Source organism: Papaver somniferum, chromosome 8 (assembly GCF_003573695.1).
Source record: "Papaver somniferum cultivar HN1 chromosome 8, ASM357369v1, whole genome shotgun sequence".
Classification (NCBI taxonomy): Eukaryota; Viridiplantae; Streptophyta; class Magnoliopsida; order Ranunculales; family Papaveraceae; genus Papaver; species Papaver somniferum.
In genome coordinates, this window is record NC_039365.1 from 111,010,236 (window position 1) to 111,027,467 (window position 17,232).

At 33.7% G+C, this 17,232-nt stretch overlaps 1 protein-coding gene across 1 annotated transcript; it reads left to right on the forward strand.

Annotated features, from left to right (window-relative positions):
- The first annotated feature begins 10,787 nt into the window (after positions 1-10,787).
- Positions 10,788-13,167, forward strand: LOC113302603. Its single transcript, XM_026551548.1, has 3 exons — positions 10,788-11,473; positions 12,063-12,171; positions 12,708-13,167. Exons 1-3 carry the CDS (start codon positions 11,245-11,247, stop codon positions 12,748-12,750), a joined length of 381 nt encoding a protein of 126 aa, XP_026407333.1. The 5' UTR covers positions 10,788-11,244; the 3' UTR covers positions 12,751-13,167.
- Positions 13,168-17,232: the final 4,065 nt, after the last annotated feature.

A 17,232-nucleotide genomic window follows, 5' to 3' on the forward strand; every position in this document is an offset into this window, starting at 1 on the left:
GAACAAGGACGACGAAGATGTCTATACAAAGATCAGCTTTACCCAAGAAATTTATGACAACATGCCAGTGATTGACCTTAATATCGAGGACGTAGACGAGCATTCATAAATAGATTGCACTAAGATTCAATTTTATTTTTGTTAAGAGTGTCTATATTGAATATCAAGAATATATTCGTTTGATCTTTGTTTCTGTTTTTCTGGACCATGTGTCTTTAATTTTATTTCTAGGAATTACTAGGTAGTCCAGGAAACCCAGTACCTGTTACTCTCTAATCCATCCCTAGAATAAAATTATCCGCTGGTCCAAAAACATGTTTTTGGACCAGAATATTTATTCCCTAGTCCAAAACCTGCGGGTCACACAAGACAAGTTTTTCAAAAGTACCAAAAATACCCTTTCTGCAACTCCACGAACAAATCAAATTCAGTTTCTTTCTCTTTTTTTTCATCTCAGATTTGTTTCTCTTTGGTTTTCTCTGCTCCTGCGTTTTGGTTCATCACAGTATCTGGTAGCGTCTTTCAATTAGGCTCATCACAGCTATTATCTCGTAAATCATCTGTGCTTCGAAATCAGATTCGAACAAGGTATTTATCTCGTAAATCATCTTCCTCTGCTGTTGTTCTTGGAATGTTGATGAATAATTAGGTTTATTCTGATCCGATTTCTATCAGAATAGTTGTCTATGATGTACATTGTTATCTTTCTTTTATGATTTCAGTTTTGTGATGATTTACATTGTTCAATTCAGTTTCCGTTCGATTTACATTGTGATTTTTGTGTGTTTCAATTAGGTATCTTAAAATCGAATTAGGTTAATCTTAGATTCGAACAAGGTATGTTACTATAATCACCTTTTCTCTGTTGTTGTTCTGTTTTAGTTTCTTTGTAATCTGATATAGGTTTGTTTTACTGTAGTTTTTGATATAGGTTTGTTTTGTTAGATAGATCGTGTAGTAATTTTGTATTCTCTTTTTGATATAGCTGCAGTTCTTCTATTTATAGAAGATGAAACACAAAACATATTGATATGTTGTAAAATATATTCTACATGTTACATACCAATACGTACTGCATATAGCCTGCAAATATATCTTACTAAAATACAGTAGATGCCAATACACATCAATATGTATAACTTATAGGAATTCAGAGACTTAGTTATTCTACATGTTACATACCAATACGTACTACATATAGCTTGCGCTCTTAGTATGTATCGTGCAATACAGTAGATGCCAATACATATCAATATGTATAACTTATATCCATTCAGAGACTTAGTTAATTTTTTGATCATTTACAGGGTTAACATGTCTGACGTTGCTCCCAAACCAGACTTCTCCATCTATTCTCATGTATACCATAAGCAATATCATTTTGCATATGAGGTTACATCGTTTTCAACTTTAGAGGATTTGAAATTTTGCATCTGTAATATGTGGAGCTGGTTGAGAAAAGTGAGAAAAGTAATGCATAAGACATTATGCAGCTAAAACAAAATAATGCATAATGTCTTATGCATCTAAAAAAAAACTGATGCATAACCAGAAAAGTGAGAAAAGTAATGCATAAGACATTATGCAGCTAAAACAAAATAATGCATAATGTCTTATGCATCTAAAAAAAACTGACGCATAACCAGAAAAGTGAAAAAAAGTAATGCATAAGACATTATGCAGCTAAAACAAAAATAATGCATAATGTATTATGCATCTAAAAAAAACTGATGCATAACCAGAAAAGTGAAAAAAAAGTAATGCATAAGACATTATGCACTGCATAATGTCTTATGCACTAAACAAAATGATGCAGAAGACATTATGCACGTGCATAAAAATCCATAAATCAGAAAAGTGAAAAAATTAATGCATAAGACAATATGCAGCTAAAACAAAATAATGCATAATGTCTTATGCATCTAAAAAAACTGATGCATAACCAGAAAAAGTGAGAAAAGTAATGCATAAGACATTATGCAGCAAAAAAAAAATTAATGCATAATGTCTTATGCATCTAAAAAAAAACTGATGCATAACCAGAAAAGTGAGAAAAGTAATGCATAAGACATTATGCAGCTAAAACAAAATAATGCATAATGTCTTATGCATCTAAAAAAAACTGACACATAACCAGAAAAGTGAAAAAAAGTAATGCATAAGACATTATGCAGCTAAAACAAAAATAATGCATAATGTATTATGCATCTAAAAAAAACTGATGCATAACCAGAAAATACTTCAGTATGTAAATAGTAGTAGGGGAGGTTTCTGTTGTTGTTGGTGAATCATCGGTAGACTTCCTTCTTCTTTTCACTGGTGTACGAGATTTAGCAGTAGGGGAGGTTCCTGTTGGTGAATCATCGGTAGACTTCCTTCTTCTTTTCACTGGTGTACGAGATTTAGCAGTAGGGGAGGTTTTTGTTGCTGAATCATCGACAGATTTGCTTCTTCTTTTCAATAGTGTAGGAGATTTAGAAGCAGGGGACGCTTCTGTTGGTGAATCATCGTCAGATTTCTTTCTTCTTTTCACTGGTGATGGAGATACTTCAGTAATTTCTTCTGTAATCGTCCTCTTAATTTTTCTACTTGTACCCATTTCTTCTTCAATTGAATTTAATGAAAATTAGGTCAGATACTGAAAGAAGAAGCAGTTTCTGTTTCTGATAATGGTGATTTTTCGATCTTTTTCTGATAATGGTGATTAATTGAGTTAGGTTGCAGAAGAGAGACGGGAGCAGTTTTCTGAATGTGAAGAAAGACGAAGCAGTTTGCGTTTTTCAATTGAGAGTTAGGTTGCAGAAGAGATAGAGAATGCAACTGGAAAAAAATGAAAAGAAAACGGACGGAAACTGTACACATCACGTGGTCCAAGGAATATAGGTAAAATAACATGTTTTTAAACTTTATTGGACTAGCCATTAATTGTTATATCCCGCTGGACCAGCCAGTAATCCGGGTCGGGTTTTCTGGACTAAATAGTAAAGATCTCATTTTATTTTTGTTCTGTTTTGGTATTCTATTTTCTACCAACACCACATCTATTTTTTAGGTAAATCGATTCCATTGTTTTCGTGCCTTCATATACGTTGTATTCGGGGGAAATAATATCGATGGAATATTTGATAACTGTGAAATTTAGCCTGTATTTTTATAAGCAAAGATAGTAAGGTTCTTATAGGTAACCATCTAACTAGGGCTGGCAATGGATAACCGATATCCGTGATCCGTTTCCGATTATTCGAAATCCTATAGGATTTTATCCATTATATCGGATACCGGATATCCGAATCCGATAAATTGTCGGATATGTCCTCTTAACCTATCGGAATCGGATTGGGCTCTATCCGATTGGTTAATATCCGATATCCGATAGGGTAGGGGCGTACTAGTAATTTTCACATACCTATTAATCGAGGAGTCGAGAGAAGACATTTCTGATTCACTTTTTTTTTCTTCTCTTCTCAGTCTCAGTCTCTCTCCCCCCTCTCGATTAATCACTCAGTTCTCACTTCTCCAGTAATTAATCTCTTAATCAGGTATTGATTCGCTCCCCCCTCTATGTTGTTAATGATTTTTGTTCAATTTATATATTCAATTCTTACGAAATTAGGGTTTATGTGTTGCAATAAAAAATTAGGGCTACGGATGAAAGATTTGAGATGGAATATGAGGTCGAAGAATAACTTACCATTGATAGTTAGGGGTTTAATTTTTCTATATCATCTCGATCTAAATCCCTCCCTCTTCTAGGGTTTACACAACTTCAATTGATTTTAAAGAAAAGTTCTTTCTGATTCATGTTTGAATATAAGCCATTGAAGTGATTGAATGATTTCTTGGTCATATTGTTGTTTCTGTTCAGCTAATCTTTTAGATTGATTCGCTTCGATTTGTATTGATCTCTTTTCAGATTGTAACCTCAGTATCATATCCATTACTTCATTTGCTTATTGCAGGATCCCAAGAAAGGTGTTAAAAATCCAGTAGCAGCAAAGAAGAAGAATGTAAGTTGTAATCTTCAAGTGTTAGTATTTTGATTAAAAAAAATGTTGTGAAGTTTAGCCACATGTTGTATTCTCATGTCTCTTAAAGATTCTCAATTCATGGATGGCTTTATGGATGTTGTGGATGTGTGATTTGCAGTTCAATTTGTTTGTATTGAACCTTCAACATGTAATAACAACCATAGGTGTCTTGGTTATGCTATGAGTTGTTGATGTTAAGTACAAAAAAAGTGACAGTAGTCACAGTACCCATAGTTTCTTTGCTTTAGCCTTTATCTTTGTGTAATTTAAAGAATAATTAGGGATATGTGTTAGAATGTGTATATTATAGTTTTATTTCAGTATTTTCAAATCTTGTTATGTCACTACATCTAAGTGAATAGGAGCTTATAACACTTACATCATCAAGCAATGTTGCCTTGTGGCTTTCAGATTTTTATGTATATGTTATTCTGAAATTTGGGATCATGAATCAACTTCCAACCCAAGCCAACCCCATATGTCAGTCATTGGGTCTTCAAGACAAGGAAGCAATAGGGTAATATACTAATATGAGTTTGTAAAGCTGTAACTTTTAAATGCAATATCTTTGACTATCATGTGAAAAATCATTGTGTTATTTATTGTTTAGTATGAGTTTGTTACCATATAGTGGATTCTATATCAGCCTTTTCTATTTGTGTAGATTATCATATAGTTGTTGACATGTTGTTTTGCTTACTGAAATGTCCATGTTGTCCATATTATGTTTTAGATTTATAGTTTATGTTCTCAATTTCTCATCATCTCAGTTTATCTTAAAGTAGTGGTGTGTTGACAAATATGTGTGTGCTGATGAAAAATACAAATTTAAGGGCACAGGTGTTGTAAAGTTAGAGGGGAGGTTGTGAAATAGGGACACACTAAGTGGTGAAAGCTTGGTTACCTCTGTAAATAGGGTTTTATGCCTTGTTACCTCTGTGAGTCCAGTTTATAAGCATTGTTGGATGAGTAAAAATGTATGACTCAGACCATAAGATTAAAAGGTTTGTTTTTGATATGCTGTCGTTTTTTTGTTAGTGAAAGCCTATCGTCCAGTCTTTACAATATAATGCAGACATGCAATACTAGTATTATACCTCCAGATTTTGTAGTCACTTATTAGATTGCATATCTTTTGCTTGGTTAACATGTGGGTATGTGTGTTGCAATGTTGTTTATAATGGTGAAATCTTTGTGGTACTGAAATGTTGGATGTCAGAATTTTCTTATCAATCGATTCTTTGTGATTTGTGAATGCAAATATGGAAATCGTGGACTGGGTGAAGTTGATGCAATATGCCAGGCAGCCAAGCAAGACCACACTAAGACTGGGAGACATTGTTTTTTGGCTTTGTTGTAGCCTGTTGTATACTTTCTTTTGCATTTACTAGACTGAGAGTAAATTCTAAACATTGTACTTGTGTGGGTTTATACTTTTCACTGAACATTTTGAACTTAAAAAGATAGACTCTGTTTTTTTTCAAGTTTTTAGGTTTTTTCCTAGTTACCGGATTTTATCGGATAAAAATCCGATATCCGATAACTTAATCTTAACCTTATCGAATTAGAATTTTTGGTATCCGCCGGATATTATCGGATACCGGATATCCGATAATCCTTAACATTAACCTTATCGGAACTGCCAATATCCGCCGGATATCTATCCGTTGCCAGCCCTACATCTAACAAATGAGAGCCATGGAAACTTGATTTGAGATAATTCCAGGATGACATTTATCACAGCTGGATTTGGCCAGGACTCTTTGGAGTAATTCATTTCTTAAAATAAAAAGAAATGCAGTTCTTTACCGTGGACGTGTTTTTTGGACGAGAAACAACCCATGACGTATGAGGATGGATATCTTGATTATCAAAAAAGAAAATAAATAAATGTGCCACGTCTAATGATTTCAAACCATAATACAAGAGTCTTATATGGCGTACCCATATCATTTTTATGGACTAGGGGTTACAACACAGGAAAGGCAAAAATTATAGCCTAAACTTTTCTCTTAGCTGTAACCTAGTCCATAAAAATGATACGGGTACACCGTATAAGACTATTAAGTACCATTGATGCTTTCCTCCGTGTTTCCTTAGTCCTTAGACGACATGCTTCCAAAAAATGATCATCACTGATAAAGAACAATATGATTGCAGATACATCATGCGAGAGAGAAAACAGATAAAGGCTCCTGGAAAGTGATGGACATCATGCGCAGCAGTCAAATGCACCTTTTCCATAAGAAGAACAACCAATTCTACATGTCTCATCTTCCCAACGTACTGTATAAAATTATAACTGTGGAACAAGAGTCTCTTCATCAAATATACGAACAACCATGCCATTAGTGCGACATCTTTGTTCTAAAATGTTTGCACCAAATGTTTGTATCATCCTAAAATATTATTGGGCCGACCGATCGGATGGTCCGAAGGGCTCGTAGGGAGGGAGTCCATTTTATGGTCAATTTTTGTCAAATGAAACATAACATAAATGTCCAATATAATAAAAAGATTGGATTTGGTTTTGGTGGTAGTCTTTGGGAGCTGAAAAACTTAAAATGTCCCTCTTTTTAGTCTAATTATTATATCTCCTTATACATCCTATTTTTTCAGGGTTATAGTTGGCAACCAAAGTTTAACATAACATATCTAAAAATCCGTGCTTTGGAATTTTACAAATTTTGTGTCATTGGAAAGGATTTTAAAAAATTTACAAAACGAGTACAAATAACAGTATATAATTTAGTGTTTTTACAAAAAATCCGATGGTGACTTTTAAAATTTAATGCATAGCCATTATGCAAAGCACCACAAAAAATTATAATATATGGGGAAATTGATGAAAACCACCACAAAAGATACATACACATGGGGTAAATTGATGCAAACCACTAAAAAAAATGCATAAAAAGGGGGGAAGTTTATATAAACTACCATGCATATCAATTTTAGCCTTATAACACCATGGCAGCGGTGATCTAGTATATGTTTGCGATTGTTTCAAGATTTACGAGTTTCCTCGCAAGCACGTCGTGGAAAATAGACCTTGCAGTGAAAAGATGCGGTCTTGCAAGAGGTACCGAAATGTATTAGCTTTCTATGCTTGTCTGACAAAATTTAACTGCATTTATTACAGATTCCAGGGACTAAACAAACACATACATATTATTCAAAGAATTGTCCATATAACAGCTACCAGATTCCCATAATAAGCTCTAAAAATGATTTGGGTGATTGTCCTATAATACGATCCAATTTTGATTGACAAAAACAAAAAGGTATAGTGCTGGATATGTGAAGGATGTATTCAAACATCTTCTCCATGGGATTATAACCATATATATAATCAAAAATTAAATGGACGGTGGGGAATAGGAAAATTAATGATGTTTGAAAATTTCTCTTAGCTGTGATTATGGGTATTTATGGTATGAAAGATTTTCAAGGGCCTTTCTTTACTAATTTTTTTGGTGTAAAGATGTGAAAAAGGTGTTGTCGTATTAGTTACACACAAAATAAATGTTATGGGAAACTTTATGATCGGTTCACTTTTTTGTGTTTGTTTAGGTATTTGATGGATCGTTACTTGCTTTAGTGTGCATGTAGTTGACTTCCAGTGTACAACAAATTTTTGTTTGCATTTATTTTTGCTCAATGCTACTGATAAAAATCTCAAGAACAATATGTAATTATCAATAGGCTATTCTTATTAAAAATCTCAATTGTTAAAGAAAAACAAAAGAATAATAACTAGGTTCAAATAATGTGGGGTAAAATGCATGCAACGGATAAAGGTAATCACCCATATGCCACAAGTCAAATACTAGACCAGTTTGCACTATAAAATACAGCACACCCAAATTCAAGTCAACTTAGGTGTATTGGTTTGAGAAGTCGATTTATAATAAATAAAAAAATTGAGTTAGTCTAGATATAGAAAACCTAATACAAATTTGGTTATTTTAGAACACTAATTTATTGGGAAATTTTAATACAGTTTGTTATAAACGTGTAATTATGTTAAGAATATGTAGGGTGAATCTCATTTATTATTAGGATGTCCTTGTATCTAGCCCTATAAATAAAGGCTCTAAAGTTTGTCTAACATACCCTAATGAATAGAATTTCTCCCTTCTTCTTCCCCTTTACTTTGTTTATCTTCTCTATCTCTATTTTACGAAACGTTATCAACAAACTCTACACTGAGTCGCAAGGCAAAAGAAACATCCAAAATCCAAAAACAATATAAAGAGATGATATATACTTCAACTTTTGTTATTAAATTAACTTTATAGGTTTTAGTGGACGTTTGATTCAACATCTCCTTACTGACTTCTATTTTGTGTTTATGTAGATTCGTGTTTACAGATCAAAAGCACTGCTATCCCGACAACATGGGATGAGCACGATGTCAACGAATCATGTTCAGTGAATTTTATTTGTTCATTATTTTTTTCCCCGTTTTCTTATACAGCTTAATTGATCACTTCATTAATATCTTATGGTGATTGGTATCTTTCTTTTTCTCTATAAGGGATTTAATGAAATTTACATAGTTTGGTAATCCTGACCATGACAATATGGTTACGGATAATCCTATTGTTTTCCTTTTGTGTGTCATTAAAGTCTGTTGATCTCTTCTAGAAAGACAAGCTCTATGTTTATAGAGCTTTGGTAACCAATTTTATTAAATAAGTTCATTTCCTTTCTTCTCTTATTCTTTTTTACCATGGGAAAGAAAAAAACAAACCTATCGAAAGATGGTTTATAGTTTCTATCCTCTAATGAAATTGTAATCACCAAAATTGGTGCTATCGTAATTTGTTTTCCTTTAAGTTTGGTTGAAAAACCTCCGTCCAATTAAGTTTGGTATCTTCGTCTATTCGGTGAAAGTCATGTGATTTTTATAATCGGTTTCTGATTTATTTTTTTACTAGTGGATTGCCCGTGCCATAATGACACGGGGACGGAAGGGGTATTAGTGCTATAGCTAATATTTTCTATTAGCAAGGAATATCTTCACAAAGACGGCAATACCAAATTTTTAGCGGACATTGAATAAGATAGAACTAACGCAATCAGTTGTATTTTTTATGTCTCAATTTTTGATTAAATAATTGTCTAACAATATAATTTAGGCACTGGCAAGAGGAAAAGCAATCACGTCAATTCCAAATAGATAACTCGTACCATAATGGTACGACATTGCTGTAAAAATATTTAATTTTTATGGGATATCTTTTTAGTGGTGGCGGTGATTTTTGTCTTGTGTAAATCCTTACCAAAAAAAAAATGAGAAAAATGAAATATTATTATCGTAAATACAATTTGGACGGGGGCATTTTTAATGGTTGATTGGTAAGTTACTTGACCCACATCCCCTAACTGTATGTAAATCTTGCATGTATGAATTTCCGATGAGTTTTGATAAGAATACCAAAGAGGTAAAATGGTAAAATGACGGCTGGTTCACCTTATGGTTGGTGTCAGATTTCGTAAATTTTATAAGTCAAGAAAGATCAACTGCTGGTCAATTATACGGACGCCGGGACGCGTCAACGAAAGAGTAATTGGTGCTCTAATTTAGCAAGTGCGGTGAGTATAGACTATAGAGGGGTAATGTAGACCTACATTTTTCAGTTTTCAATTGGCTACGCCGTATGGGCATACTTTCCTCCATTTTTCATGACTCTCGCCTCTAATCTTCTTCTTCCTAGATAATTTCTTATAATTCATCAGGCTTTCTCACCATCGACTTTTTGGTTAGAATCACCGCTTCAAATGAAGATATTCTAGATTCTTCTTCCCCGTCTTCTTCATTGGATACTAATTCCAACCAGTTTCTGTAGAGCTTCAATCAATTGTTAGTGAAGAATAGTTTGTTAGGATTATGGGTGAAGCTCCACAGGTTGATCAGGGAATCTTTCTAATTATTTATTTCATTATCATTACATGTTTTGCTTATGATTTGGTGGTAATGGTTGTTACGGTGGTGGTGATGGTGTCGGCAAAAGTAGTGGTGAAGGAAGAGAGACAAGTGACTATTTTTATTTTGATTAATTTTTTAGTCAAATGTTTGCACGCAAAAATGGTATGAATTGAATTGAATTCGAGACCAATTTTTCAATTCACACCAATTTTGATTTTCATTCTAAAAAATTCTGTAGTAGCGTTACTGGTCAGTGGTGGTGGAGGAGGGTAGTAGTTTGTCGGTTATGTTAGTGGAGGAGGAGGGTGGTGGTGGTTTGTGGGAGCAGATGAAACTGAAGAAATCGTGGTAATGGTAGTTTTGACAAAACAAAGAACACCCCTCGGGTTCTTCTCCAAATCTACATCCTGCGAATACGCAGAGAAAGAAAGAAAACCTTGAAGGAGAAGCGATGTAATTTTTATGGTTACGGTAATGGTGGTGGTGGTGGAGGAGGGTCATGGTGTTTTGCGGGATAAAATGAGATTGGAAGAGTTCTGTAATGGTGGTGATTGTGTTTCGCTGGCTATGGTAGAAGGAAGAAGAAACAACGATAACTATTATGTAAATACCCCTCGTTTTGATAAAATTCACCCAGATCTAGCAATGATGTAGGCTATGTAGTCAGAAACACGGAAGGGCATTTATGACCAATGAAAAAGTAACGAAAATTACTTGGGACACCAACCAAATCGTTTTGCTTTATATTACGTCGGAATTATATAAATATCCCTCTTTCTTATGGGCTTCAAAAATACACTTACTCATGGATATTTATACCCTCGTAGTTTTAAAAGGAATCTTTACTTTTAATAAATCCTTATTTGACCTTATATTCTTATTCGTATCTTCAACTTCTGTTGTTCTCAATAAAAACGAAAAATTAACCAAACCCCATCACCACCATCTTCATCGTCGTCGCCGCCACTAATCTCGCCATCAGTTCTATCATCACCTCCTTATACTTTCACCAAATCCACCACCACCAGCACCATCACCACATCGTAAACAATCCATGTAGATCGACGAATCAACGATTGAATTTTTGTACCGAATCAGAAATATCAGATTCATTTTGTTATCAACTGGAATTCGCTTGGAGAACCTTAAATCAACAATAACATACAGGTCTTAAAGATTTGTCACCATCGGTTTAGGAAGAGAGGATGAATTTTTTTATCAATTATTAGATCTGAGATTTCAACTGTCGGAAACCAACAAAATTGATTAGCGGTATTGCAGATGGAAAGATGTAAGAACGATGAAATTTATGGTGGTTCTGGTTGGAATGATATATTTGATGAAGTGGTTGGAATGTTGTTTGTGGTGAGGTTAATTAAAATTTTAAAATTAGTGATGAAGATATTGGTGGTTCTGGATGTCGCGGTGGTGATGGTGGTGGAGGTTATCTGTGATTGTTGGTGGGTATGGAACTATAAATTGGTGTATACTACTCCGTCAACTGTTGAAGGTAATGACCGATATGCATAATCTGAATGGTGTACCATTAAATTTAAACATTATCACTAGTTTTTGTGCTCATTCTTTATTTCTTTCTGAGAAACTATAATTGTATATAGGTTAGACATATTTCTATTTCAGCAGTGGGGGTGGATGTTGAGCACTAGTGTCATGGTGTTTGTTTTTGTTGTGGCGGTGGTGGATGTTGTTGCACAGGAGGTGACGGTTGTGGATTTTGTTGTAGTGGTGAGAGTGGTGGTGGTGGTAACAAAATTTGGTGGTGTTGGTGTAGAAGCATTTGTAGAGGGATAACGCAGATGGTGACATCAACATTGCTACAATAGTAATCTAGCTTGTTTTAGTCATGAGATAATTATATGCACTTTGTTTTTGTTCGTAGGATGTTGGTATTATTGTTGTGGTATGATGATCGTTACTATGTCTAATGGCACATGCTTTGAAAGCTGCCAAGGCAGTGCAGCTACTATCTTGAAATGTTAGAGATGATTTGAATAGTACCATATCATCACGAGCTTTTTTTGCTTATTATTCTTTTTAAGAAATTGTAGTTTAATAGGTTATGCATATTTTTATTTCAGTATGGACGAGATGGTTTCCCTTCGTCGGAAGTTATATAGTGTCCAAACATGAAACTTGGTGCCAGTATTATCTTCATGGAAGCATGCATGGATGTTCAGCCTGGCGTAGGTATTAAATTTTGCAAGGAAAGAAATGGTGGTTTTTTTTGTTTTTTCTTTTAAATGTTAGACGAACCTGTGGTGTAATGGTATCACTACTGACTCCACTCAGAAAATGCGTGTTTGATTCACGCTGGGTTCACTAATCTTAGTACATCAATTATGTGATCAATTTTGGTTGTTGACATGATTTTTTGGGATCAACTTTAGTTGTTGACCCCATTCACTGGATCAACTTCCGTTGTTGACAAAAAATAATTGGAATATTTTTTCACTTATTGTGTCAATGAAGGAAATTGATCAACTTTGGTTGTTGACACCAGATTTTGGGATCAACTTTGGTTGTTGACCCCATTCACAGGGATCAACTTTCATTGTTGACCCAAGAAATTGGAGTATTTTTTCACTTATTGTGCCAACGAAGGAAATTGATCAACTTTGGTTGTTGACACCATATTTTGGGATCAACTTTGGTTGTTGATAGTAAAGTTATATTGAACTTTTAATTTTGGATCTACTTTATTTGTTGACACCAAAATTTGGCAGTGGTGGCGGCGGCGGTGGAGTGGTGGTGGTGGCGGCGGAATGATGGTTAGTAAGTGGTGGTGGCGGCGGCGGAATGATGGTTAGTAAGCGGCGGCGGCGGCGGCGGAATGATGGTTAGTAAGTGGTGGTGATGGTTAGTAAGTGGTGGTGGTTGTGGTGGTGGTGCTGTTGGTGATGGGATGGTGGCGGTGGAATAATGGCGGTGAAGTTGATAGAAAAAAAATTGTATTTTGAAATAAAAGAAAATATTGTATAAGTGAGGGTATAAAGGTAATCTATTTTTATATGGATAAGGTTTTTGAATGAGAGGGGTATATTTATTGTTGTATAAGGATATATCTATTGGATGTCAAAATTAAGGGTATTTAATTAATATATCCTTATATTATAGACAAGAAATCACCTATCAACCACGAAGTGTATTTTCGATATGCACATTTATTTATTTTTGTTGATGCAATTTTGCTGTATCGTATATACAAACCGGTATTAGTTTTCTCCATCAATTCTGCAGAAGGAAATGTTAAAATTGGCATTCTAAGAAATTTTAGCCAATTTTTTTCCTCGTAGTTTTACGGTAATCGCTTAAACAAACCTTTGCCAATTATGATTTTATTTTTCTACTAATAAACCATTGATTTCCATTTCTTAAGGGAAACCATGGATTCCTTAACAACGAAAGTGATCTCTTTATTTTCTTAAAAAGAATCATATAAGCCAATTGACTTGGTTTTTCCCTATCGATCTTAGAGGGATATACAAAGTATCGTTATTATGATATTAACAATTGCAAACACCAAGAGGAATTTCTCATGGTAAATCTTCAAAAATTTAAAATAGTTCCACTTGTAGTTGGAATTGGACAATAAATATCAAAGGGTGCGCATCCGGCTTGTTAGCCTATCTCATTAGTCTTCGTAATTTATTTTGATGAAATAAAGTGTTCATAATTTCATTCTTAGGTGGATGGATATCTCGTCGGCCTTATAGATCATTGGAGATTGGTTGCATATTTTATATGCGTTTTGCTATAACCAACAAAACCCATGGTTCAGTTAAATTTGTATATCAAGAAGACTACAAGTTTATTTTTATTGAAGGACTTAGAAAAATGGATTTTAAAGTCATTATCTACAGTTCAACTGGTGTTGTTAAAATCCAGAAATTATTATGAGTATATGTTTTCGATTTAATCGGATAATACTCCCCGAAACTTGTTTTCGTGTATGAGATGACAATATTTCTGCCAGAATCAAGGGGATACTCTGTGCTATTAGAAGTTGGTATTAATTAATTTAAAAGTTATATCATTTCTCTCCCATCATGATCAAATCGAAAAAAAACTGCCACTAAATAGGCGTGAAAAAAAATCTTTTAGCTTTCCAATAAGCTTATGTCGTTTTGAAAATGCAAACTCAATCACATCTAGCAAACATGTGGCATTTTTATATAGGCTACAGATAGCTTCAACAAAGTCTATCATAATACGGTTCACATTCTCAAAATTCATATCTCCTTGTTTGAATAATAAGAGATTATAACGCCCGTGGGCACCAGTACCTGTAAATTTTGAATTTTTCAGAGTATGCATACATTTGAAAATTATATGGAATCGTAGTAATCTATAAATTGTCGAATATTCATTTAAATTAGGTTTTGAAATAATAAACGATGGTGGTTATGAACCCTGACCTCTGCAGAGGAATATCGACAAATGTGATTGGTTGGCATATAATTCCAAATTAGATTGGATTATTCTAATTTCTCAATTAACACAATTTTTTGGATTCAAAACTTAACACTTTAAAAATGCCAATCCTAATACAAATTTTGTTATTTTAGAACACTAATTTATTGGGAAATTTTAATACAGTTCTAATATGAAAACATTGATTTCCTTAACAAGGCCTCTTTGGAATCTATATATAGGACACACGATGGCGTACTCGGAACATATTCCAAAGACTCTTTTGCGAGGAAAAACACATGATTCCCCAGGTACCCTTCTCATTATTTTTTTGTATGTCAAATAAAATCGTTAGATTACGAGATTTTTAATAATACTTAATATAAAGGATGCTTATTTTAGAAAAACAAACGTTGATACTGGTAAACATGGCAGGAGAAAATAACCGGAGCAACGACCAAGGTTTCCAACCATATTCTTGTAAAATCACTCTTATGCATATAAATATTAAATTTAATCAGTGGTCTAAAGATTTACTAATTACACTTCTACCTACGATAATTTAAGCAGATAAAACAGTAGGAAACATGGCTTATACTTGGTTTGATTACCTAGATCCTTACCAAGTTAGTAAGAAGGTGGTCAGGACAAGGATCTTAAAGATTTGGTAATCAGGATATCGAAAGAAAAGGGAAGTGTATGCACTGAAACGACACTTAATGGATGAAAAGGTAAGAAAATCCTCTCTGTGGATACATATCTCTTGAATTATGTACGATATTTAATGATTATGCTGAAATATATATTTATTTCAAATCGCAGAAAACCCAGATGAATGCAAAGGTACAAAGCAGCTGTTAGAAATATTTGAAACCTATATGATGGAAGGGAATTTATATTCCGTCGAAAGGTTAATCTCTCTTCGTCAAAGGAAGTTTCCGAATTGTTGACTATAAACAGGTTCCGTGGTTTAACAGGTTCACCAAAGTAAAGCAACTATGCATTGGTGAATCAGAAATCAAGGCTTCCTGAACACAAATTTAATTTCATAAATTTCAAAAGTGCGAAAAAAGTGAATGACACCACATTATATCTAAGTAAGAACTGAGCTAACTTTGTATTTTCCATGTGACATTTATAAGATACATATAATTTACAACATTGTTACTATTGGAAAATTGAAATCCGTTTCAGGTATTACTATTGGAAGGTTTACTGCTACATAGACCTGGAAATAAACCAATAAAAAAAAAGGACAAGGTTTACTGCTTCACAGATACGAAAAATAACATAGTTTCGTACTACAACTGAAGTTTGAAAACAATAAACAATATGCTTTTCAATAACAATAAAAAAAGAAAAATTCTTCTCCACAAAAAGATGGTTCGGACTTCGTACAACATAGATCAATAGACAAAGAACTCATCGTTATCAAACAATCAATGTTAGGTACGATACAACAAATTCAAACCTTACACCTGGCGCCCGTATTTTAGAAGACCGATGGATTCCGATGACAAATATGACTTGAAATAGTATATACATGGACAATGGTATGGGTACGATATCATTACACGAATCTAAAAAAGATTGGATTAATGATCATTACATGCACAACGAAAAGTGAAGAAAAAAATGAGTTGTTTATACAATATCAAGAATTAGACAAAGACTGGAGTGTAATCATGTTTAGCTAATTCTTACAATTAGACGACGCTAACGGAATCGAGAATGTAAGAAAACTTTCTACAACTGATAAGAAGCTTATTTACAGGAAAAAACTTTCAGAGAAGATTTAGAGACTAATGAGGGGCCAAATGCAAAAGAACTACAAAGATATCTTTTTAGCGTTAAAAACAATGGGCAGTTTTATTTTATTTTCTAATATTATTTTGAAGAAGAAAATATTAAAAAAAATAGACAGGGAAGTGATTACATTATTAGGAAAACGGGTGACATAACATAGCAAACGGAAGAATTTGAAAAACAATATCACAAAGATGAATGAAAAGTAAAAAAAAAAAAAAAACACCAAGAACTCAGGATATTAACGTGCGAATAACATCTACAACAAAAATACAGTATAAACATGGATAAAATTTGGGACCAAAATAGAATGAAAATATGCAAAGAAGGTATTATATGTGTAAAAAACTGAAGAAAGACTATGGGAAGTCGGGCGCAATTCAAAGACATGTAGATTTGGTTTCGGGTTAAATGACTAGTAGAAGTCAAATAAAATTAAAAGATAATGTCATGCTATGTTTTATGTTAAACGGCACCGGTCCTGACTTTTTGGTGGCCTCAATAAAAAAGATAAATTGTGGCCTCTTAAGTCGATTTTTTTTTATAATGTAACAGGGAGAATAACACTGCTCACCGGGGAAAAAAATCACGATTAACACGCTGGGATCAATTTTTTCTGTAGATATTTAATAGGTAACTGGTAGGGAATCTGTGATAATATGTAGGGAAATGTGAGATTTTAATAAACACCTAAGATCAACTCTCTTTTGATTTTTTAATAGGCATATGGTAAATAATAGGGAAATGTAAGATTTTAATATCCAAGTTAACCGGCCGGTTTTTCATTACGGATGCAACATGAATTTTATAAAATGAACCAACAGGTTTTTCGTTAATTCTTAAAAATAATGCAGGTATATTTGAGCAAGGCAGAGCAGGTCCAGTCGCAGCAGTATCACCCGAAGAGGCAGAGGTTTTAGGACTTCTTAAAGCTGGGAAATGGGCGAGAGAGCAAAACATGTCAGATTTCAGTATTGAAGGGGACTACAAGAATATTTTTGACTATCTAAATGGATTACCATTTCAAATAAC

Excerpts from the sequence above, each read along its gene's own strand:
- LOC113302603 (XM_026551548.1), top strand. The coding sequence starts at position 11,245 with ATGGAAAGATGTAAGAACGATGAAATTTATGGTGGTTCTGGTTGGAAT. Across the intron at positions 11,474-12,062 it reads TACTCCGTCAACTGTTGAAG|TATGGACGAGATGGTTTCCC; the intron begins GTAATGACCGAT and ends TTTTTATTTCAG. Across the intron at positions 12,172-12,707 it reads GGATGTTCAGCCTGGCGTAG|TGGTGGCGGCGGCGGTGGAG; the intron begins GTATTAAATTTT and ends AAAATTTGGCAG.